We start from the raw sequence: 24937 nt of genomic DNA, 5'->3' as shown, positions 1-24937 counted from the left end.
TTCGTGATTCCTTCCTAATGCTTTATAACCGAGGTATTATTGTATAATTAAGGTTTGAAAAATTGTTATTGTCAAGTTTGTTTAACTTTTTGTTTCTAATTTCTCAAAGCTGGAATACAACGGTAAAAATTCACAACAAATATATAACTAAGAAGAAGTAGTATTCCTTCCATTATTATCCAAGGCAAAAAAGTCGCAAGGCAAAACAGTACAAGGCGAATACGTATAGGGCAAAAACCGTAGAAGGCAAAAATGTTCAACGCAAATCCTCCTGACACTATGGTAATAGCCTTATAACGATATGGTTCGAACTTGTGAGTAAATCACACTGATTCGAACATTAAACCATTCCAATTTCATCCGTATCTTCTCTTTTATTTAATTTCCTTACGTTTTTCTTCTTTCTTTTTTTTTTTCTTGAAGGAGAAGAAATCATGAGAAAATATTTGAATCTACAAGAAAAAATCATATGATTATACTTGAATTTTTTGAAAAGAAGAGGTTTTGTCAAAAGGTCCTAAAAAAAATAGGAGCTATTGCAGTAAAAATGGGCAGGATATTAATAATAAAAATGAAGAATAAACATTAACTCTGTTTGCCATGAAGGAGTCAATTAAATTTAATGTGTTTGCTATGAGGAAAATGCTTCTCACACCTCTTCTTGAGAATAAAACGATTTTGGGACTAGATCCAGGTAATTTAATTTCTCTCTCCAAGATTCATGTATTTAAAATATTAAACTGGCATATTTTAGGATTTCAAAAGGGCTGTAATTGGAATGGATGGCGTGGTTCTAGGAACAGAAATACTTTATTTGCACAACCAAAGTGAGACTCTGGTGACCTATAAGTATTCCGGCATTGTCTTTCCATTTGCATTATGATATTGAAACTTAATTTTTACAGTTCTAATACAACGAGACTCTCTCAATGATGTGATGCACACAATTGTAAACGAACAAGAAGCCAGCCTCCATTTATAGTAGTTTAAAAACCGGCCAAAAAGGAGCTCCCTACAATAAAACCGAATCTAATATCCGCCGTGTCCATTGCATCTAGACTAAGGGATCATTTAGCTGAACATCTTAAAATCGAGCCCAAGCATTTGGGCTTTGGAATGTATCAACATGACATTTCCGAAAGGAAATAAAAAAAACACTGGAGGATATTGTTAGTTAATGTGTTAGTTTTGTTGGAGTTGATTTAAATACGGCTCCAAGTTACTTAGTCGAGAAATTTTCAGAAACAAGTCCATCAAATCACGATACGATTTGATGGGCATAAAGTGGATTGAAAAGAAAAAGTTAGAACTAGCCACAGGATTCGTTAGATACTTTCCAACCCCTGATAACAATTACAATAATATATAATTTCGTTTTCTACCTCCTCTCAATTATAATTAATTACTCACTTTGATTCTAGCTCCAATCCCCTGGACTCTACAATGATTCATCCAGAGTCCTACGATGCTGCAAATGAGATAATAATTCAACACGGATTTCCTCTTTTAGACGTAGGAACTCGTAAGCTCATCAATCACTTAAATCCATCTCTCCCTCATCTCTTCCCTCCAAGTTAAGTGAGAAACTGGACCAAAACTCATACGAAATTATATTAGGAGGTTTAAGCTCGGAAAATTAAAATCAGATTGTAGAGAGTCCAAACCCTTATTCCCAAAAGATCGAGCTAGGACAGAGGTTAAGTGTTAAAAGTAATTTCCTTAGACATATCATTAAAAAGAATGAGTTTGAATAATTGATGAAATTAATTAATTAATGGGCATATGATGGTGCAAATAGTTAATTGTATAAGTATGTAGTATTATAAAAAATAATGAAATAGTAAGGAATTAATAAAGAGTATAATTTCTTTAAGTTAGGTTTTGATATAAGTTGTTTTACAACCCTCAACGTTTTAAATGATTATTATGATAATTATAATGTATAGTAATAATTAATTTTGTAAATAATCGTACGAAATTGTTTGTGAATTTGTGGGAAAGAAATAGGTTGGTTGTTGCTTTTATGATGCGAGGAAATATAAAAAACAATTAGGTATGTTGTATATTGTTCGAGGGATAGAGATAAAGAAAAGAGGAATCATGGTGTGTTATGGAGAGATATAAGGACATGGGTTTATAGGAAATGGATTTAGGGGTTGGTTGTTATATTAATTAATTATTTTATATATTATAAATACAAAGCGTGTCTATTGATAATGTCATCGAAAGAAAAAACAATTGTTAAAAAGAAAAAGATTGAATTTTTGACACAAAAATATTTCTTGTTGATTGCTCTTTTGTAAGGATATACATAATTATTATGAATTGAACATATATATAATTTAAGAGTAAATGTGTTAGGTCTATAAAATTCGTAAACAAAAAACAATATTAATATATACTAGTCGAACACATAATAATTATGAAGTTTATAAGTTACATCTCTTATCTTTATAATTTAGCGCATTTCTTTCTTTTTTTTTTTTACTTTTCTTTTGTGAAGTGTAAGTTACTAATGTTAAACCTATTGTAATAATGTAAAAACTTGATGATAGTAAAAGTAGTAATAATAATGATAAACTAATTAATTATACTTAATACGTAAATGAGAAGGAGACAAAGGATCATGGAGAATGAAAAAAAAAAGATATATAATATAATAACATATCTATAATATATTTATGAGGCCGGTGGTTGGTGTCGTCCCCCACAAATTCTGCATTTTCTGGCGCATTTGTAGCATCCCATAAGAGGGATATAACAGCAAAGGCAGGGCACTAGAACCGAAAGAAGCGTAAGACTAATCCAACGTCGAGACCAATGTCCATCAACGTTTGAACAATCGCAAGGGTGCAAAACGCCCCCTTCCGAGTCAGACATGCAATGATATAGTAGGCACTTTGCACACTGGAGGCAGGTGACAGCCTCAATGGTTTTTTTAACGCAGTTCGAGGCTTCCGGACAGGAACCTCGAGGATTTGATTCCAAACTGAAAGACGCCCGACAGCGATCGCAAGTGAGGTGAGGGTGCGGCGAAATTACAAGTAATTTTTTCTTCTTGGATGAAGAGGATAGGGCGGTGGCAGAGGATGAAGAAGAGGTGGTTGAGTAGCCTGAAGGGGAACATGAAGAGGAAGACGATGGGAGGTTGTCGTTATTCTTCTTAAAGGAATCCCCCACACTCCCCAATATTCCGCAGCCAGGTGTGTTAGAAGAATTATCCAAGGAGGAAGAAACCAAAAAATTATAATGCTTTTTGAGGCTGGATATTGAATTTTTGCGTGACAAATCCCCCGAGTTTTTAATCGAGTATTCTTCCTTCTGTGATATTTCTCTGTACAGAAACTTTACGTATGAACAATCTTTATTTTGATGAAGTCCAGGAGGTTGGTGTTGTTTCTGTTGGTCCTGAATTATGTGGTGTTGGTGATGGTGCTGAATGAATGTTTCGGTGCTTTCGTATTTATAGTTGTTGGGCCTTGCACTACTATTACTATTATTGAGAACAAGTCCTAATCTTGGAGGGGGAGGAATGAAGAGCCGGTGAGAAGAAGATGAGTTTTGAGGCACGAGTGAAGTACATCCACTTCCTCCTTGTCCTGTTCCTCCTATTACAGGTGGTGGTGTACTGTTAGAAGACGAGGACGGCATAAAGTCATTGGAGCCGCTTTCACTTTTCTCTAATGGTAGGTGTAATTGCTATAAGGCAGAATCAAAGAAACATATTAGTACATATGCTTTAAAACACTTTATACTAAATTAACTAATTAGTTATAATTTCGGAAACAAGAGCATAGATCATAGCAACATTACCATAAACACGTCGTCATCGCCAACATCCAAATTGTACTGGTGAAGCGGAGAAGACTCTGACATTCCTACAAACATATAACAAAGAAATTCATTTTAGCAAAAGCTTTTTAAAATACGATCATCATAAAAGTAACATTCATTTATATATATATATATACATATATATATATATATATATATATATATGTAGTGTTCAGCAATACAAGTTGATTCCACGTTCTTCCCGAGAGTATCTCTTAATCTATTATTTTGTATAAACTGTTTCAGTCGTTCACGTTTACTCGAGAATACAACTTATGCTTTAGTAATTATAAGAAGCGTGTATTATTCTGGAGATACTACACTGGTGACCCCGACATGCCAAAGTCGAATAAAGTCCCTCACGTTGTAGGGCAGTTCAAAGTCTGCCCGTTCTGGCCGACCAAACCTAGAGCTTTGTTCCGTCACATTGAAGCCCAGTTTCAATTATACTAAGTAAAGGAAGAATTGGAGAAGTATCATCATTTATTGTGTGCCATCGATGACAAAGTCCTGGACCTGAAAACCCCGAAAGCAGAAGGGCTTGTTTATCGGTCCAGTTCTCAGATCTTACCTCGACGGATTTCATTAGGAACGTCAAATATCAAACAACTATGGTTGAAGGCCCAGGCCTGATTCATTCTATCAAGAACTTAAGGCCCCATGACCCAATTAAGGATAAAAAGGAATGCTTCTATCACAGGAAATGGGGGGGAAAGGCAACAAAGTGCAAAACTCCTTAAATCTGTCCAAAACAATCGTCGGGTCCTCACCCTGACGTTAAACATAAATTCACCTTGCATGGACTCACCTTTTAGAAATGTTCTTTTATTTATTTCTATTAATGGGATTAAGTTCTTTGTCGATACCGGATCCCAGCGGTCGATCGTTCCGAGAAGCCTCTTCTCCAGGAGACGTAATCCAGCATCCACCAAGCTCGTTGCCGCGAATGGAACTCCTGTTAGAATTCATGGTTCTAAGAAATTATGGGTCGAATTCGACCCCGTGAGCAAGGTCTAGTGGGAGTTTGTCGTGGCGGATATTGAGAATGGTGTCGTTGGTGCCGATTTCTTGACCCAATTTAAACTGCCTGTAAACATGGAACTAGGTTCACTGCAATAGAACGAACTTACATCTTCGGTGATAGAAAGAAGGTGCGACATAGACAGGAAAATGCTAACTCGAAATCCCACTCCTCAGTCTAAGGAAGAATTCTGTCCGGAGCCACGTCACGCAGTTCAGTACGAAATTTTCACAACAGGGAATCCCTGTTTTTCACGTACTCGCCGTCTAGCTCCTGAAAAAGAGACTATAGTGAGGAAAGAAATTTCTAAACCATTGTCGGCTGGAATTATACGCAGGTCAAAATCCAATTAGTCTTCCCCTATTCATTTGGTACCAAAGCAGGATGGTTCATGGCGCATTGTTAGGGACTACCGACAGTTGAACACCCTAACCCTTCCAGACCGTTACCTGATGCCTCATATTCATGATTTTATAAGGAATATCGGAGGCTGTAAATTCTTTACTAAATTTGATATAAAGCGTGCCTACTATCAGGTAGTAATGTCAAGCGAAGACTGCAAGAAAACTGCAATAACGACCTGGACTACAATATGGAAAAAAGCAAGTTTTGCAGACCGGAGATCAAGTTCCTTGGACACCAAATTAGTCAACACGTCCCATTGAAGAAAAGCTTAAGCAAATTGAGATGCTTGATCGACCTGGTAAGGGCAAGGACCTTCACAAGTTAATTGGAATGGTCAATTATTATCGTAGTTTTATTCCTAGTCTGAGGGAGTTGTTAGCTCCTCTATATAAATTAATCCCTAAACTTAAAAGTTCCAAGATTGAGTGGACTGAAGAGGGTAACAAAGATTTCTTCAAATTGCAAGCACCCTCTCTAGCATAGCCACTTTGAAGCATTATTCTTCGGACCGGGAGCTTTTCCTTTCCGTCGATGCATCTGACCAATCGATTGGAGGCATTCTCGAGCAGCAAGATGGCCAGGGAGACACACTACCATTAGGGTTCTTTAGTAGAGCTCTGAACCCTACACAGAGGAGGTACCCTACATTGGAAAGAGAGCTCTTTGGTGTTAGAGAAGCCCTGCGTCACTTTCAACATTTTACCAAAGGGCGTGCTGTAACTGTCTTTATGGACCATAAGCCACTCATCGACGCCCTCAAGGCTAGAATCCTACGTGGTCTTACAAAGTGCACCGATATTTCGCGGAAGTGTCTGAATATGGAACCACGTTACGACACATCAGTGGCAAAGACAATAAACCTGCAGATTTTCTCTTTAGACTCAACAATATCCTAATCGACGTGGTGAATTGGGAAGAATTTTCGCCACTTCAGGGGCGAGAAGGTGTGACCTTAGACGAAAATTTTGGGAGAATTTAAAAGAAGATGTAAGAAAGTTCGTCTATGATTGTAATACTTGTGCCAAAACGAAAATCATAATCCACGTGAACAAAAAGTCGTCAGTGGTTGATGTGTCTAACAAGAAATTATACCATGTCCATGTTGATTTAGTTGGCCCCTTCACTCAAGTAAATGGAATGACATATCTGCTTACTATAATTGACAGAAGGACTGGATGGCTAGAAGCAGTGCCTCTCTCGAATACTACTGCTCCAGTGATTGCGGATGCATTTCAAGTAGCGTGGGTGTCCCGTCTATAATTACCTCAGACTTGGGAAGACAATTTATCTCTAAAGTATGGAGGTACATGTGTAGTAATTTGGGAATAGGAAATAAATATACCACACCATATCATCCACAATCCAATGGTTAGGTTGAAAGAGCACACAGGACGTTGAAGGAGGCTTTGAGGGCTCGTCTTTCGGAGAACGAGGAAAATTGGATAAAAACACAGAACAGGATCTGAGATCTACTCCTCGTACGGATTCCGGCGTTTCTCCTGCTCAATAAGTTTATGGCGAAGAAATTCGTTCTCACTCTCTCCCTGATGTGTTCGAAAGGGAGAAAACATCGAATAATAACAAATCATCACTCTTCATTTACCCAAAAGACTTCACCTGAAGAGAAAAAGTTGCGATTAGCCAAGAAAGCCTTCATAATGAGTGCCCCAATCAGAGGACCTCTTGACGCTCCATATGAGGGTCCTTTCGAAATATTGGAGAAACATGATTACTATTTTATTTTAAACAGAAGAGGAACCCCTTCAAAACAGTCAATTAATCGATTTTGACGTGTTTTATTTCATTTACAATTTTATAATTGTTATTTTACCCGTGGTTCGTAATTTCAACCCGTGAGGGGAATAGTGTAGCGTTCAGCTATACAAGTTGATTCCACGTTCTTCCCAGAAGTATCTCTTAATCTATTATTTTGTATAAACTGTTTCAGTCGTTCACGTTTACTCGAGAATACATCTTATGTTTAAGTAATTATAAGAAGCGTGTATTATTCTGGAGATACTATATATATATATATATATATTTATACACACACTGGGATGTGCAGGTAAATTGGAACATTTTTTAAAAGGCTATAACTCCTGAAATTTTAATTTTACATAACTTTTTTTGTATGAGAAAAGGATAATTCGATGTGTCCGCCGTTGGCGGCGATGACCTTGTCGAGGTGGATCCGGAAGGAGGAGCAGGCCGAGACGACGTGTGCGGGATTCACAGTACTTCACGATCGATTTCTTGAGGTCGGCCAAACTGTTTTTGGGCCTCGAGAAGACTTGCCTCTCTAACTCTCCCTAAAAGAAGTAGTCCATAGGGTTCAAATCGGGAGAGTTAGAGGGCCAAGTCTGCGGGCACCATAATTAGACGTTTTCCTCAGTAGCAAGTCGAGCGTCTTCTTGGCTGTTATATACCATGTATATGGTCCACTTCTTCTCCTCACTGAAGAAATTTACAGGACGACACTTACCCTTGACGAGGTTCAATAGTTTGCGGCTCCTGGTCAACAGGACTTCCTTCATCTTCGATGTCAAGATGTGCCTCTTGAGCACTTGTAGGACGTCAACTTCAGGTCGCACTTTACCGCCCTCTGGACTGTCCGCGTGCTGACTCCGCTGTTTTTTTGCGGGTTCGCCTCAATCGATCGTTTGAGACCCGCCAGAAACGTGGGAATCCCCTTCTTGTCGCTTCTTACCTAGTGAGTCTTCCGTTCAGACTGGCCGGTTAGCTTTACTCTGTCGTAGATCCTGTAGACCGTTGATCTAGGATACGATAGCGTCTTGGCGATCGCGGGAGGCTTGTGTCCGCACGAATCATTTAGAGAACGGACTAACTTTTCCCTTGCTCCATGTTTGTTTACCTATTTGAGCAAAACTTTTAGTGCTTAAACTGGACACCCAACCTCACATTTCTTGTAAAATTAAAATTTTCAAAGTTATAGACTTTAAAAAATATCCCAATTTACCTGCACACCCCTGTATATACATATAGGGCCTAAAAAGCAGAGTTGGGGACTTTTTATGTAATTATAATTAAATGAGAATTCAAGGGACATTGTTGTCCATTGACAGAATGAAAGCATTGCACTGAGATCTTTAGTTAGTTTTTTTAGATCTTTGCATATACTTCAATGAAACAGCCTAAGCGATCGGATTTACTTATTTAAATTTACTTATGTAGAAAGTATTCCTAGAGAGCCAGTAGTTTAATTCAATTATAGTAGATTCAATGTTAGTGGAGGTTTTGGTCAAACATTTTGAGAACCTATATACGTTTAGAGCAGGGGCATCCCTAAACTTTTTTCAAAGAGATACAAATGATTGAAACAATAGCAAAAACGGGCTAGATAATTAATTATAACTATTAGTTCGAAATTGATGTACATAATAACACTACTTCAATATATCAAAATTTGATAATAGTTACAAGCAAAAATGAGTTAGTCTTTTAAATTACTTCAATTATCATCCTCATTAATAGAGTAATTTTTTAATTATAAACCAAGTTTCTTACCATTAACAACAGGAGTGTGTCGGGTGCCTAATGTGATAAGACAGGATTGTAATGTTTGAATAATTCATGTGCCAAATAAGAAATCCTTCAAGTTTTAAAACTACATAATTAATTAATTGATTATATGACTGATAATAATTAATTACCTATAGACACGTACTCTGTAAACACATATTAGCTTTTGTGGTTGTATAACAGTAATAATTAATTAGTGTCATATATGACATGTATGATTGTTTTGAGATTTAATACTAAACGGCCAAAGTGTCGTTTTCGACACAATCATCATTTTTCCATGATTACATATTATTATTGAAGTTAAGGATGAAAGAATAATTGTCAAAAGCAGAACGTATTTAATGATGACATTGAAAATTGTAAAGTGTGGAAAACGATAACTGGGTCGCTGTAGTGTTGAGGAAATGAAAGAGTCATTACCAACTCTTCAGGATGTATTTAGCTTCTACTCTACATATGTACTTGAATGATTAGTTTGACCGTTAATAGGATTTTTCTTGAGGGGATGTTACTTTTTGACAAAACTTAGAGAATCTTAGTTTTTTTCAAGCCATATTTTAGAGAAAAAAAGAAGACGTTATTACAATCAAATCCGGATATAATAAAAAATTTGAAATCAATTTTTTCTTCCCTTGTTTGGTAACAACTCCATAAGAATTCCCATAAGGATTTTTCCTTTTTATAGGTAGAAATTGTAAGCTAGCGCAAACATTTTTCTTCGATATGTTCTTTTTTAAATTTATTTAACATGGTTTTTCAGTCAATACAGATCCATATCATGAGTGCCTCCCCCCACTTTTGCTTGAAGATACTGGAAATACTGGATAATCCGTCAAAAACAGGATCTAATCAAACACTGGTTGCCTCAAAATGAGGAGTTTCACAATTACTTATATACTTCAATATCCTAAATTGTGGCCTTTGAATTACTTTGAATATATGAAAAATCCGGATATTGTCAACTTTTCATCTGAAAAATAGCAGTTTCCTTTATCTGGGATTTGACTACTGTATTTTTTTGTTGACAACAAAGAATTAATTATTTTAAATTTGGACAGCAGTTTTTTGACAAATTTAAAAACATAATTTTAGTCTATTCAACAAACATATATTTGTACTTAAATAATCAACAAATTTATTATAATGAATGATCCAAATATGATTAACATCTACATAGATTACAATGATGGCTCTACCCCCTAGCGGTAAAAATACACACACACACACAAAAAAAATTAAATTCTAAAAACTAACCTACTCACTTACGACCAAGTAGCAATAATAAAACTAAAAGTATTAAGCACTTCGAAGGAAATAATAAGAAAGAAAAGAAAGCCTGCCTTAACTATTCAACACCAAACAGCCTTTTCCAAGCCGTGTGTGTGTGTTAATGACTAATTTGTTCACAAATTTAACATAAAATAAATTAAACACAAAAAATAAATTTATATAAAGAGAGACAAAGAATATGATGAAAATGAATAATAAATATTTAACATATATTTTAAAGGTATCATGCACTTAATACTACTTATGACGATAAAATACCTTTTTGCTTGTTTTCCCTATAATGCTTATGAGGGCAAGCAAGAGATTTTACTATACTCACGTCCAAGGAAAAGTTTGTGTAAGAGGGAGAAAAATAAATATCTTAATTGAGGAGATTCTTTATTGTATACTATTAGCTAAGCAAGAGCCTTTCATAAATAGTAGAAATGTATATGCAGGACAGACAGATGATAGGTCACAAGGATGAGAGAATTTGTAGGCCGTACCATAGGCGTAGGAGGCAATTGCCACCCCCTAATTCGAAGGTAACTATAAGTATTCATTATATATTCGCGGAAGTAGCATAGTATTTATATTCAGATAATATTAGAATTTGTATATATATTTTTTAAAGTCAGTAAGACAATATTTAACATGAAAAAATGTCCATCAGAAGTATTTTCTAAAAAAAAGGACGATATCAAGAGAGATAAAAAAATAAAAAGTATACGCTATACACAAATATTCGGGCAAATCAACTATTCTACCCTTATGTTACCAGACCCCCATAAATAACAAAAATACAAACTTTCAGCTCATCAGTTAACCCCTGAACCCAAGTTACCCCTTGCATTAAAGCAGCCATGTATATATGGCTAAATTAATTATCAATAGAAAATATCATGTAAGCATGACCCTTTCATAGGTATGCAGGCTAAAGGAATGATTAATCAGGGATCAGACAAAAGGGCCTCTTCACCGATTGATAATTTTGTAAGCAGTATAAAGTACAAACTGTCAAATAGGTAATTTTTTTCATATATACCTATTATACACTAATATGCGTATAATATACAAAATATATGATTACTCTTCTTAAAAATACAATCAAAACGTATCCATGAATGTGTGTTAAATAATAATTAGAAATTGAATTGTACTTGAAATTAAGATAACAAAAATTACAGATAGTGTAATTACATATCCTTTCGATATGTAAAAAAATACAATAAGTAATTAAGAAAAAATTTAATTACCATCTATTAGATCTTCAATAGCCAGTCGCACTCCCTTATCGAAGGCTCTGGCATCGGCAGCAGTTTGGAAAGTGAGTCCAAATTTTTTATTACCAGTCTTCCAATGATGGAACGTCGGCATGACTTTATTGTACTCGAAATCCCTTTTAATAGTGCAGCTTAAAACCACCTAGAAGAAGACATAAGAAAATTGTACAATTAGAGATAGATACAAGGTTGTGCCCTTAGCGTCTTGCAGTTCTGGTTCTTGAACCGCTAGAACCGGAACCGACAAGATCGAACTGAGCCTGCAATATATTGCTTATCGGTCTCGGTTCTTGTACTTTTGTTCCTATATAGAATATATAAAGAAAGTACAATATATATTATACAAAATAAATTAGTTTTAATCAATAAGTCCATTTTCCGAGTTATTTTTGTGTAATTGCAGCGTTTTCAAATGATTTATTAACGTCGCCAGGGTGATACAGTTGTATCTGAGTTTCAAATAGCTAAGGGCTTCTTATGGATCCAAAAAAGTGGTTTTAGGCACCAGACAGTGTAAATAAAAGAGGTAAGGGGCGGGGTAGATTATCGATCCAGGTCCGCTACTAAGATTATCGGGGCCCAATAATATGATAACTGTAATATTTCTGAAGCCAGCGTTTCCCAAACTTTACTATGCCAAGCCTCGCCCCTACAATAATATATTTTTAGCTGAGACCCCTGTTGGAACTTGGGACACTACTCACTCTGCGTATAAGGTAGCTGTAGCCCTGTATTGAATATCATTTCCTGGGACTAAATTTACGAGCGACGCCCCTTGTTTTAAATGTCTGTTAATAAACTGATCCTGTATAAAAAAGAACTGAAACCGATAAAGCTGAACCGAGACCAATAGAACCGTTAAACCTAAACTGGGCACAACCTTGGATAGATATGATGTATTTATATGTCACAGGCATGGGCTAATTATTACATTCATGTACCTCAATAGGAAGAAGTTCTTCATTTCATTAGTCGGAAGGATAAGTACGTCAGATGAGAGTCTAATTGTCGTAGCTCAAATATTTACGCTACAGAATGAAGCAAGAAAACTCCATAAATTCCATTAGGAAGAAGGGTGTTTTCCAATTTTCACAAGAAAAATGGATCTCAAAAATTCATATAAACAGTCTGAATATCTCTATTTTTAAGTACTAACATCGAATATTAGACTTTTAGTATGACATACAGGCAATACCATGTATATTTTTAATTTTTGAGTAACAACAATTTATACCTCAATCCTCAACTAATTAATTTACAATAGTACTTGAAACTATGTGGTGTAAAATACTTAAATTTCGAACAGCATTAATATATGTATGTATATCGCTAACACTTTAAAATAAATTATCTACAAATAAGAAGGTTTAGGGCCGGACAGATTGTAACTACTCCCCAGTCCATTACTATTTGTAATGAAGTATTTATACTATAAGGGAGATATTGAAAATAATGTTGGCATTATAGAATGGGCATTATTTGAAATACTTAGTACGGAAAATGAAGGGTTATAGGAAGATTTGGAGCAGATAATTTGATTTTAATATGCACGTGAAGGGAAGAGTCCTCGACATCCATTTCTCCCCATGATTGGATTGATGGGGGCTTTGATGGAAGAGATCAAGGGTTAAAGAGCAAAGACAATGAATGTGAGGACTGATGTTCAGAGGAGTTGGATGGATTTTAACGCACCGTTTGATCCGAATTTCTTTTTCCGTAAATGAGGTACTCGTGTTTGCAGGGTTGATCGTCTTCGTGGGTGATTTTTCGTTTTCTGACGGAGACGTTTGAAAGCCCACCGCCTCCCATGGGCACCCAGCCCCCTGTGGAATCGTCCCTCATCATCACCTGAGCTCGGACGTGGACCACCGAGTTGCTACTGCAAAACACAGAACAGAAGTATAGTACTAAATATAAATAATGAGTTGATCAACAACTACTCATCAGAGTGTAATGCATATAAATAACATCTATTAAATCTCACTCTAACGCCATCCTCGTAACCTCATCTTCCTTCGTGAATCACTCCATCCCCAATCAACCTCTAATTATCACTAATTTCATTCACTCCAATCTTTTTTCTTTATTTATTTTCTATTTTTATTTTATTATATTTTCCTCATCTTTTCTCTCTCATCCAAAATATAATACAAAATAAAATATTGACAGCTGCTGCAGCAGCTCCTTCCCTTCGATCCTACCTCTCTCCCTCTTATAGAAGCAGCTCCATCGCTCCTTCCCTCTCCCTCCCTCTTTTCTTTCTTCTCCTCTTTTTCAACTACAGAAAGAGAGTTAGAGAAAGAAAGAAACAGGGAGAGAAAATAGAATAGCTTGCTGAGAATCAGGATATATTATTAAAAAAAGAAAAAAAAGTGGAGTGTGTGTATTTGTCAGTATGTTGGTCCACGAGTATCGTCAATCAGCTAGAGTCAGGATCCCTACTTTTTTTTCAATATATATTCATTATATTTAAGGGTGATAATTTTGGTAAGAATAGAAAAGCGTGCAAGGAGAAGAGAAGAAATACTTATGGCATCATTGATTAAATAATATACATCTTCTTCTATCAATCAAGAACGTTATCATTCCCGCCTTTATTATTCAATATTAATATAATATTAGATGCTGATAGTCGATAGAGAACTGCATAAAATGCCTAAAATAACGTCGCCTTCTGTCTGGATTTCTGAAAATGGAGGCCCAGGAATTTGGAAAATATTTACCGGATGAGAAACAGATGACTTCTTGGATTTATCGATATAAATGTGCCTTTAGTCCCCTGTCTAGAATTACACGCCACTCATTATCCTCATCTCATATCAAGAGCATGGATATTCATCTATAAAATCAAGTTAATGATGAATACATCAAGTCAAACTTTATATTTTTTAGTATGTAGATTATATTTAATTAAAGCCTTCTTTTTTAAACCTGGAACCTAAAATATATTTCGAAATCCTCTACTTTGTCGTTTCATTAGCTATTCTGAGAATAAGGTTCATAATGAATTACAATTTCATGGAGTGTGACGTTTTCAAATCTACTGTAACGGATAAAAAACGTCGAAGTCAATTATACGTAGTAAATCTTCATTAAACATTTGCTTATAAATACTTTCGTTATACCCTCAAAAATCATAATAAAGCAGGCAGATGATAATCACATCAGTATTTTAAACAATGATACCATATGTCTTTTTTTTTTCCTTCTCCTTGCACGCGTTTTTCTCTACAATATTATCAACTTTCAATTTATATTCATTATTTTTTGTTAATAAATATGGAAATCGAGGCTGCGTTGTTGAAATAGAGCGGGTAATTGTTTATTTTGAAATTAATAATGAATGCTTGCTTACTCGAATTTACGACTATGATATAAGTGCCCAGGATGCATGATAGCTTTTCGAGACGAAGGGTCCGTAGTGGTGGGAGAAGTGAGTATGAGGGATGTAGTGTCTGGAAATAATGGAGGTGGCAAAAAAGGCGCTCCCGAATCCAGGCTGTAGCTCCGATGATGGTGATGATAAGGAGACCTATCGTCAAATTCCAAGGTGGGTCCCACTTGAGCATGCTGAGAAAAGCCTTGTTTTTTTATTCAAGGGTCCTCACATACATCTTTAATTGGTTTCTCCAGCCTGTTTTGATAGAGAGTGTTGCACTGTGACTCTGATTGGGGCTATCATTTCATCCCACTCCATTGGACCGAATTAAAGATCGTTTTTCCAACCTATAATAATACAATTGAATTATAAATGATGGATCATTCATTATGCGGCCTCTTTAAGCCATGAGTTACGGATATGCTTTCCATGAAGGATCAAGTATGGCTTAGCAATTATGTAAGGGACATGATTGGTTATATCAAATGAAGGTTATAAATACTAGTTAACATTCTTGGGCATAGCAACTCATCCCAAATGTTGTTATACAGAGATTATTATTGAGCGAATTAATATGTATAATATCTGATTAATTTTGCATTTCTCTGATTGTTTTCGTATTAACTCACCACATCACATGTAGATCCTGGTTATTGGCATATTTGTTATCCAACAAATACGCATATTATTAATACTTACATTTTGTATTGAGGAAATTGAGGCTTGTTCTAGGAGGAGCTATTTTCCTGATATGTTGAGTAATAGACGTAAATTATTATAAGGAGTCCGCCAGATTTTCGTTAAATGATAGAAGATAAAACTGTCCGTCAACAATAGCTCCTCCAGGCTTATAGATAACGGAAGGATGATGATTATGGATTGGGGAGTTTTTATTAACAAAACCCGGAGATGATGAATCAATGAAGCAAAAGAATTATCTACACTTTTTTTTTAGCTACACTTTTTCCCCTTTAATTATCTTATACTTAAGGGTGATAATTTTGGTAAGAATAGAAAAGCGTGCGAGGAGAAAAGAAGAAATACTTATGGCATCATTGATTAAATAATATACATCTTCTTCTATCAATCATGAACGTTATCATTCCCGCCTTTATTATTCAATATTAATATAATAATATTAGATGGGGATAGTCTATAGAGAACTGAATAAAATGCCTAAAATAACGTCGCCTTCTGTCTGGATTTCTGAAAATGGAGGCCTAGGAATTTGGAAAATACTTACCGGATGAGAAACAGATGGTTTGTCGGATTTGTCGATATAAATGTGCCTTTAGTCCCCTGTCTAGAATTACACGCCACTCATTATGCTCATCTCATAATAAGAGTATCGATATTCATCTATAAAATCAATTTAACGATGAATACATCAAGTCAGACTTTAACTTTGATCTCACAACGATGCTTATTGCATGTAATATAACCTTATCCATTGCTAATCATCTACGTTCAAAAAATTTATGGAGAAATACAAGGGTAAACATATCCCTTCCCGAGAAACCATCATTAAATTAATGGAGGATGTTGTTACTGATGTCATTTATAGAAATACATATAAAAATGTTTTGAGTCATCCACACCAAATGACGATCAAGTTATCAGTAAAAAGTACAAAGTATTTACTAATTTCGAAATGAAACTCTGAATTTTGTACTATCTAACAGTAAGTATTCAATTTTTTTTTAAATCTAACCATAAAATATGGTTCTATTTTAGCTAAACATATCAAGAATTATGATACACAACTCAGTAAAGGGCAAAAACAACTGCTTAAATGGTCACAACAACGGGGGTAGTAGCTTTGGATGGTTTGCAACTAGTTTGTCTGAGACTACTTACTTCGCTTTAAGACTTGGGTATGATAATTAGGTTTTCCAATATTACATAGTCAATAAATATTACTTTTTTATCACTTAAAGGTTAGCTATGGTTGATGGGCTCCAAGAAATGGTGTTCAGAAAACTCATAAAAGGCAAAAACAACTGTTTAAATGGTCACAACAACGAGGGTAGTTACATTGGGTGTTGCATTATAATTAACAATTGTATATATCCTTCATGATAATAGTATGTTGTTATATAAGCATACCTAAATAACGGGGAAAATCTTTTTTGATGCTCTTAATAGGGAGTAATATCGCCGGACATTACTACATAATTAGCTTTTGCTCTAAATCTTTACGATGAATTTATTTCTAACATTTTTTTATTAATATATTTATTGTCTAATTTTATGATTTTGACATTTACTTTATTATTAATAATTAGTTAGATCTCATCGGTAGAGATATATCTATCCTGTGCACAATTGTATATAGCAACTTCCACATGAAGAAGAGGGGTGATTATCTTTTTGATTAAACTCCACGTCTCGCTTGTGTATTGCAACCTAAAGTTATGACATATTTAACTGAATTCCGATGTTAGAACAAGAAAAAATTATCTGGATCAATCTATTATTTCAATATTCTGTATTTATAATTTATTATTATTAATAGTTATATGATTTTAATTGTTTAATTATGTATATTTAACTTAAATGTTTAATGGTTTATTTTTTAGTATGTAGATTATATTTAATTAAAGCCTTCTTTTTTAAACTTTGAGCTTCAAATATATTTCAAATACTCTACTTTGTCGTTTCATTAGCTATTATTCTGAGAATAAGGTTCATAATGAATTACAATTTCATGGAGTGTGACGTTTTCAAATCTACTGTAACGGATAAAAAACGTCGAAGTCAATTATACGTAGTACATCTTCATTAAACATTTTGCTAACAAATACATTCGTTATACCCTCAAAAATCATAATAAAGCAGGCAGATGATAATCACATCAGTATTTTAAACAATGATACCATATGTCTTTTTTTTCCCCTCCTCCTTGCACGCGTTTTTCTCTAAAATATTATCAACTATACTTATACTACATACTTCTAAATGCCTTTAACTATTGTTAGATAAGCGCTCTCTCAGTTTGCCTAAATTTCCCACACTTTTCTCTAAGTAGTAGTTTACTATTAATTTAAGGGTGATAAATTTGGTAAGAATAGAAAAGCGTGCGAGGAGAAAAGAAGAATTACTTATGGCATCATTGATTAAATAATATACATCCTCTTCTATCAATCATGAACGTTATCATTCCCGCCTTTATTATTCAATATTAATATAATATGAGATGGTGATAGTCGGTAGAGAACTGAATAAAATCCCCAAAATGACGTCGCCTTCTGTCTGGATTTATGAAAATGGAGGCCCAGGAATTTGGAAAATGCTTACCGGATGAGAAACAGATGGTTTGTCGGATTTGTCGATATAAATGTGCCTTTAGTCCCCTGTCTAGAATTACACGCCACTCATTATCCTCATCTCATAACAAGAGTATGGATATTCATCTATAAAATCAATTTGACGATGAATACATCAAGTCAGACTTTAACTTTGATCTAACAACGATGCTTATTGCATGTAATATAACCTTATTCATTGCTAATCATCTACGTTCAAAAAATTTATGGAGAAATACAAGGGTAAACATATTGGTTCCCGAGGAACCCTCATTAAATTAATGGAGGATGTTGGTACTGATGTCATATATAGAAATACATATAAAAATGTTTTGAGTCATCCACACCAAATGATGATCAAGTTATCAGTAAAAAGTATTTACGAATATCGAAATGGAACTCTGAATTTTGTACTATCTCACAGTAAGTATTCAATTTTTTTTAAATCTAACCATAAAATATGATTCTATTTTAGCTAAACATATCAAGAATTATGATACACAACTCAGTAAAGGGCAAAAACAACTGCTTAAATGGTCACAACAACGGGGGTAGTAGCTTTGGATGGTTTGCAACTAGTTTGTCTGAGACTACTTACTTCGCTTTAAGACTTGGGTATGATAATTAGGTTTTCCAATATTACATAGTCAATAAATATTAATTTTTTATCACTAAAGGCTTAGCTATGGTTGATGGGCTCCAAGAAATGGTGTTCAGAAAACTCATAAAAGGCAAAAACAACTGTTTAAATGGTCACAACAACGAGGGTAGTTACATTGGGTGTTGCATTATAATTAACAATTGTGTATATCCATCATGATAATAGTATGTTGTTATATAAGCATACCTAAATAACGGGGAAAATCTTTTTTGATGCTCTTAATAGGGAGTAATATGGCCGGACATAATTAGCTTTTGCTCTAAATCTTTACGATGAATTTATTTATAAAATCTTTTTATTAGTATATTTATTGTCTAATTTTATGATTTTGACATTTACTTTATTATTAATAATTAGTTAGATCTCATCGGTAGAGATATATCTATCCTGTGCACAATTGTATATAGCAACTTCCACATGAAGAAGAGGGGTGATTATCTTTTTGATTAAACTCCACGTCTCGCTTGTGTATTGCAACCTAAAGTTATGACATATTTAACTGAATTCCGATGTCATAACAAGAAAATATTATTTGGATCAATCTATTATTTCAATATTCTGTATTTATAATTTATTATTATTAATAGTTATATGATTTTAATTGTTTAATTTTGTATATTTAACTTAAATGTTTAATGGTTTATTTTTTAGTATGTAGATTATATTTAATTAAAGCCTTCTTTTTTAAACTTCAAATATATTTCAAATACTCTACTTTGTCGTTTCATTAGCTATTATTCTGAGAATAAGGTTCATAATGAATTACAATTTCATGGAGTGTGACGTTTTCAAATCTACTGTAACGGATAAAAAACGTCGAAGTCAATTATACGTAGTATATCTTCATTAAACATTTTGCTAATAAATACATTAGTTATACCCTCAAAAATCATAATAAAGCAGGCAGATGATAATCACATCAGTATTTTAAACAATGATACCATATGTCTTTTTTTCCCCCTCCTCCTCGCACGCGTTTTTCTCTACAATATTATCAACTATGGTCATAACTTTAGGTTGCAATACACAAGCGAGACGTGGAGTTTAATCAAAAAGATAATCATTTTTCTTCTTCATATGGAAGTTGCTATATACAATTGTGCACAGGATAGATATATCTCTACTGATGAGATCTAACTAATTATTAATAATAAAGTAAATGCCAAAATCATAAAATTAGACAATAAATATATTAATAAAAAATGTTAGAAATAAATTCATCGTAAAGATTTAGAGCAACAGCTAATTATGTAATAATGTCCGGCGATATTACTCCCTATTAAGAGCATCAAAAAAGATTTTCCACCGTTATTTAGGTATGCTTATATAACAACATACTATTATCATGAAGGATATACACAATTGTTAATTATAATGCAACACCCAATGTAACTACCCTCGTTGTTGTGACCATTTAAACAGTTGTTTTTGCCTTTTATGAGTTTTCTGAACACCATTTCTTGGAGCCCATTAACCATAGCTAACCTTTAAGTGATAAAAAAGTAATATTTATTGACTATGTAATATTGGAAAACGTAATTATCATACCCAACTCTTAAAGCGAAGTAAGTAGTCTCAGACAAACTAGTTGCAAACCATCCAAAGCTACTACCCCCGTTGTTGTGACCATTTAAGCAGTTGTTTTTGCCCTTTACTGAGTTGTGTATCATAATTCTTGATATGTTTAGCTAAAATAGAACCATATTTTATGGTTAGATTTAAAAAAAAAAATTGAATACTTACTGTTAGATAGTACAAAATTCAGAGTTTCATTTCGAAATTAGTAAATACTTTGTACTTTTTACTGATAACTTGATCGTCATTTGGTGTGGATGACTCAAAATATTTTATATGTATTTCTATAAATGACATCAGTACCAACATCCTCCATTAATTTAATGATGGTTCCTTGGGAAGGGATAGGTTTACCCGTGTATTTTCTCCATAAACTTTTCGAACGTAGATGATTAGCAATGGATTACATGTAATAAGCATCTTTGTGAGATCAAAGTTAAAGTCTGACTTGATGTATTCATCGTTCACTTGATTTTATAGACGAATCTTGTTATGAGATGAGGATATTGAGTGGCTTGTAATTCTAGACAGGAGACTAAAGGCACATTTATATCGACAAATCCGACAAACCATCTGTTTCTCATCCGGTAAGTATTTTCCAAATTCCTAGGCCTCCATTTTCAGAAATCCAGACAGAAGGTGACGTTATTTTTTGCATTTTATTCAGTTCTCTATCGACTATCCCCATCTAATATTATTATATTAATAGTGAATAATAAAGGCGGGAATGATAACGTTCATGATTGATAGAAGAAAATGTATATTATTTAATCAATGATGCCATAAGTATTTCTTCTCTTCTCCTCGCACGCTTTTCTATTCTTACCAAAATTATCACCCTTAGATATGAGTAAGGGTGATAATTTTGGTAAGAATAGAAAAGCGTTTTATTTTATTTCTAACATTTTTTTATTAATATATTTATTGTCTAATTTTATGATTTTGACATTTACTTTATTATTAATAATTAGTTAGATCTCATCGGTAGAGATATATCTATCCTGTGCACAATTGTATATAGCAACTTCCACATGAAGAAGAGGGGTGATTATCTTTTTGATTAAACTCCACGTCTCGCTTGTGTATTGCAACCTAAAGTTATGACATATTTAACTGAATTCCGATGTTAAAACAAGAAAAAATTATCTGGATCAATCTATTATTTCAATATTCTGTATTTATAATTTATTATTATTAATAGTTATATGATTTTAATTGTTTAATGGTTTATTTTTTAGTATGTAGATTATATTTAATTAAAGCCTTCTTTTTTAAACTTTGAACTTCAAATATATTTCAAATACTCTACTTTGTCGTTTCATTAGCTATTATTCTGAGAATAAGGTTCATAATGAATTACAATTTCATGGAGTGTGACGTTTTCAAATCTACTGTAACGGATAAAAAAACGTCGAAGTCAATTATACGTAGTATATCTTCATTAAACATTTTGCTAATAAATACATTCGTTATAACCTCAAAAATCATAATAAAGCAGGCAGATGATAATCACATCAGTATTTTAAACAATGATACCATATGTTTTTTTCCCCCCCTCCTCCTTGCACGCGTTTTTCTCTACAATATTATCAACTATAACTATTATATATATATATATATGACCATTGAACAACAGCCTCTCTCCGTTCATAAAAAATAACGTCACTTACGGCTGAATAAAATTCCATAACCAATGGAGGACTTTTCTCAATGGATCTTAAAAGAGTTGAGCTAGTAGTCGTCTCTTGGCTTTAAACATAACGAAGAGAAGGGGAGAGTGAGCAAAAGAAAGGAAGGCTTGGAAAGCTTCTTCTTCTAAAACGATAAAATTACTCATCTTCCATGGTTGCTTTTATTATTGTAGCCTCACAAGCATAAAATACGAATGTCATTTATACAATGTACGTAGGTAATAATATAAGCTCAAACAAACATGGGCTTGAACTCCCTAACTATGCAAAAAGTCATTAAAACAATTATTCAATAAGCCTCCTTAAACAATTAATAAGTAATTTTCTTTGCAGACTTTTAAATTCATATTTTTTTAATCACAATAATTATAACTAATTATTTGTGTAACAGGGGAACAATTAGAGGGTCAAAATTTTCACAAATGAAATTAAGCCAAGGATATAATTTATCTTTGATCGCAAAATTCAAAACTGATATCAGTTTTTCTCTGAGTCGTCAGGTTTCATAAATATTTGAGATTATAGTCATTCGAGACTATTTTTGTTCAGAGACATTTTTCACCATTAAGAAAATCGCAAAATTGAAGTATTATGAATAAAACTTGTGTTAAGAGGTCTTCCATGATAATAAGTGTTTTTATTGATTTTGTATCCTGTTCTGAACTCGACATATTTCCATTTTTAGGCTGAAAGATGATGAAGAACGACACTCTTCTTGAGACCATTTTAACTTATAATTATAATTAGGTTCATTCAAGGTTAATATAATACAGCTTTTTCATGAGAACCAGGTTATTTAAACTAATCTCTTATTATTTAAATATTTTTGGGTTAAATCAACTTTTTAACTAACTAATTTGTATAATATTTGCAAATCTTTGAAAAATCCTTATTGGCTGCTTCTGACTCTAATGCAGGTTATATTGGTAAAATTATCTTTTGAATAAGAAATGTTTGACTATATTAAATTTGCATATTTAGATTAAATATTTGAAAAATAATGGGCAAAAAATCCTTCAAGGCTGCTATTGACTCTGTTTAAGTCAGTTCATGCAGTTATACCTATATGTTTAAATCAACTTTTGAATAATAAATTTTGACTTAATTAATTTAGTAAAATAGTGCTAATATTTGCAAATTATTTAAAGATGTCGCCACCTACAACCTAATTTGTATAATATTGCTACAATTTACAACTAAACTTTTGACTAAATTAATTTAGGATTGCTAATTATTGGCATGGAGCCCCTTATATATACTTCATAGAAATCAATTTGAAAAACTTGTAACCTTAAAAAGTTTTCTTTATGTGTTTGCTCACTTTCACCATAAATGAAATTTGCAAAATTTCGGCGTTTAACCCATTTTTTTTACTTTTAGGTCTAAAAAACGGTCACAATTTCGGGATTCCCGGAATAATCACAATCAATTTGTAAATTTGCATAATAATGATAAGTTGCGCATTCTCCTATAGTTTTTTTAAGCTTTGAAAAATTGCAAATATCTTGAAAATATTTTATTAAATATTTGCAAATTATTATTGACTCTATTTATGTCAGTTCGTGGAGTTATATATGGTTAAATTAACTTTTGAATAATAAATTGTTTTACTAAATTAATTTTGTAAAATATTACTAATATTTGAAAATTATTTGGCAATTTAATTAAAGATGACTGTATAATGTTGGTACAATTTACAAATAAACTTTTGACTAAATTTATTTAGGATTGTTAATTATAGGCATGAAGCCCCTTATTGGCTGCTAGTCCTCTATAAATAATAAAATAGTTTTGTTTTGTGTTCAATTCGTTAACCAAAGTTTGTTGTTAATAGACTCCAAAACTGGCAAAGCTACGCCTATAGACCATAAAATAAAAATTGTAGACCATGAACTGGAGTATGAGCTTGGCTGAGTTTTTTTTCCAAAATCCTTATGCCAAGGTCTGGAGAAACCCGTTCTAAAAAAACAGGGACGGCAAAATAAATCAAATTTGGCATACATCGATTTCAAAAGTTCCAAAAATGATGAATGTTGGCTATTTAAATACATAATTCTCTCAAGATCCAAAGGATCAGCTTTTATTAAGCCCTGCCTATGAAACCTCAAAGTCCTCCAGAAAGCAGGATTAGAATTGAGTGATATCGATGTGTTTGAATACCATGAGGCCTTTGCTGGACAACTTTTGGCTAATAGTAAGGCCATGAATTCTGATTATTTCTGTCAAAACATGATGGGTCTTAGTGGGAAGTTAGGTGATATCCCCACTGAGAAATTAAATAACTGGGGAGGCTCTATGTCCATTGGACATCTATTTGGAGCTACAGGAGTTCGTTTGGCAATGAACACGGCTAACAGACTTGTCAGAGAAGATGGAAAGTTTGGACTTATCTCTGCGTGCGCTGCTGGAGGTCAGGGTGTAGGAATGACCTTAGAGAGACATCCTGCTGTCACTGCTGATTAAGCAGCAAGTATCTTAATATAATTATCATTACTTTTATTTATTTTATGTTCAATGAATAAACTTGTTATTTTAATTAAATGACGTACCTATTGTCTTTATTTATTTATTTTTATTTAAAAACACTTGAAAGTTATCTTGGTAAAAAGCAATGAGTTCTTATACTTAAAGTTGATAATATTGTAGAGAAAAACGCGTGCAAGGAGAAGGGGAAAAAAATATATATGGTATCATTGTTTAAAATACTGATGTGATTATCATCTGCCTGCTTTATTATGATTTTTGAGGGTATAACGAAAGTATTTATTAGCAAAATGTTTAATGAAGATATACTACGTATAATATTTACTTCGACGTTTTTTATCCGTTACAGTAGATTTGAAAACGTCACACTCCATGAAATTGTAATTCATTATGAACCTTATTCGCAGAATAATAGCTAATGAAACTACAAAGTAGAGTATTTCGAAATATATTTGAAGTTCAAAGTTTAAAAAAGAAGGCTTTAATT

The 24937-nt window shown here is 33.4% G+C and overlaps 1 protein-coding gene and 4 long non-coding RNA genes across 9 annotated transcripts; 3 read left to right on the top strand and 2 right to left on the bottom strand.

The window, feature by feature from the left end:
• Positions 1-431: 431 nt before the first annotated feature.
• On the top strand, positions 432-1873 carry LOC121130969 (uncharacterized). Its single transcript, XR_005868887.2, has 3 exons — positions 432-694; positions 755-849; positions 906-1873. It is a non-coding gene; the product is annotated as an uncharacterized lncRNA (long non-coding RNA).
• Positions 1846-13613, bottom strand: LOC121130967 (sprouty-related, EVH1 domain-containing protein 2). Of its 5 annotated transcripts, none has more exons than XR_011783964.1 (6): positions 13340-13613; positions 13048-13234; positions 11329-11497; positions 3814-3878; positions 2441-3699; positions 1846-2294 (listed from the first exon to the last, which is right to left on the bottom strand). XR_011783964.1 is itself a non-coding variant. In XM_040726584.2 (6 exons), the coding sequence occupies exons 4-6, from the start codon at positions 11447-11449 to the stop codon at positions 2680-2682; spliced, it is 1206 nt and encodes a 401-aa protein (XP_040582518.1). In that variant the 5' UTR covers positions 11450-11497; positions 12297-12784; positions 12844-13234; positions 13340-13564; the 3' UTR covers positions 1846-2679. The 5 variants fall into 5 exon arrangements, 4 of the variants coding, with proteins under 4 accessions (XP_040582518.1, XP_040582515.1, XP_040582516.1 ...); XM_040726584.2 differs by adding an exon at positions 12297-12784 and having other exon boundaries at positions 1846-3699; positions 12844-13234; positions 13340-13564; XM_040726581.2 differs by having other exon boundaries at positions 1846-3699.
• A 2034-nt stretch (positions 13614-15647) lies between these two features.
• On the top strand, positions 15648-16985 carry LOC139907397 (uncharacterized). The gene is made up of 3 exons (XR_011783984.1): positions 15648-16415; positions 16469-16608; positions 16672-16985. It is a non-coding gene; the product is annotated as an uncharacterized lncRNA (long non-coding RNA).
• A 798-nt stretch (positions 16986-17783) lies between these two features.
• On the top strand, positions 17784-18916 carry LOC139907396 (uncharacterized). The gene is made up of 3 exons (XR_011783983.1): positions 17784-18462; positions 18515-18654; positions 18717-18916. It is a non-coding gene; the product is annotated as an uncharacterized lncRNA (long non-coding RNA).
• A 955-nt stretch (positions 18917-19871) lies between these two features.
• Positions 19872-21099, bottom strand: LOC139907395 (uncharacterized). Its single transcript, XR_011783982.1, has 3 exons — positions 20444-21099; positions 20249-20388; positions 19872-20185 (listed from the first exon to the last, which is right to left on the bottom strand). It is a non-coding gene; the product is annotated as an uncharacterized lncRNA (long non-coding RNA).
• Between the last annotated feature and the right edge of the window lie 3838 nt (positions 21100-24937).

The sequence above is a fragment of the Lepeophtheirus salmonis genome, chromosome W (assembly GCF_016086655.4).
Source record: "Lepeophtheirus salmonis chromosome W, UVic_Lsal_1.4, whole genome shotgun sequence".
NCBI classification, from domain to species: Eukaryota; Metazoa; Arthropoda; class Copepoda; order Siphonostomatoida; family Caligidae; genus Lepeophtheirus; species Lepeophtheirus salmonis.
Note: the sequence above shows the minus strand (reverse complement) of the source record. Positions and strands in the feature narration are given on the sequence as shown.

Coding starts and splice junctions, on each gene's coding strand:
- LOC121130967 (XM_040726581.2), bottom strand. Junction 11,498..13,047: donor AAAGAAATTCGGATCAAACG/GTGCGTTAAAAT, acceptor GTCTTCTTCTAG/GTGGTTTTAAGCTGCACTAT. Junction 3,700..3,813: donor GCGATGACGACGTGTTTATG/GTAATGTTGCTA, acceptor TCTGCCTTATAG/CAATTACACCTACCATTAGA.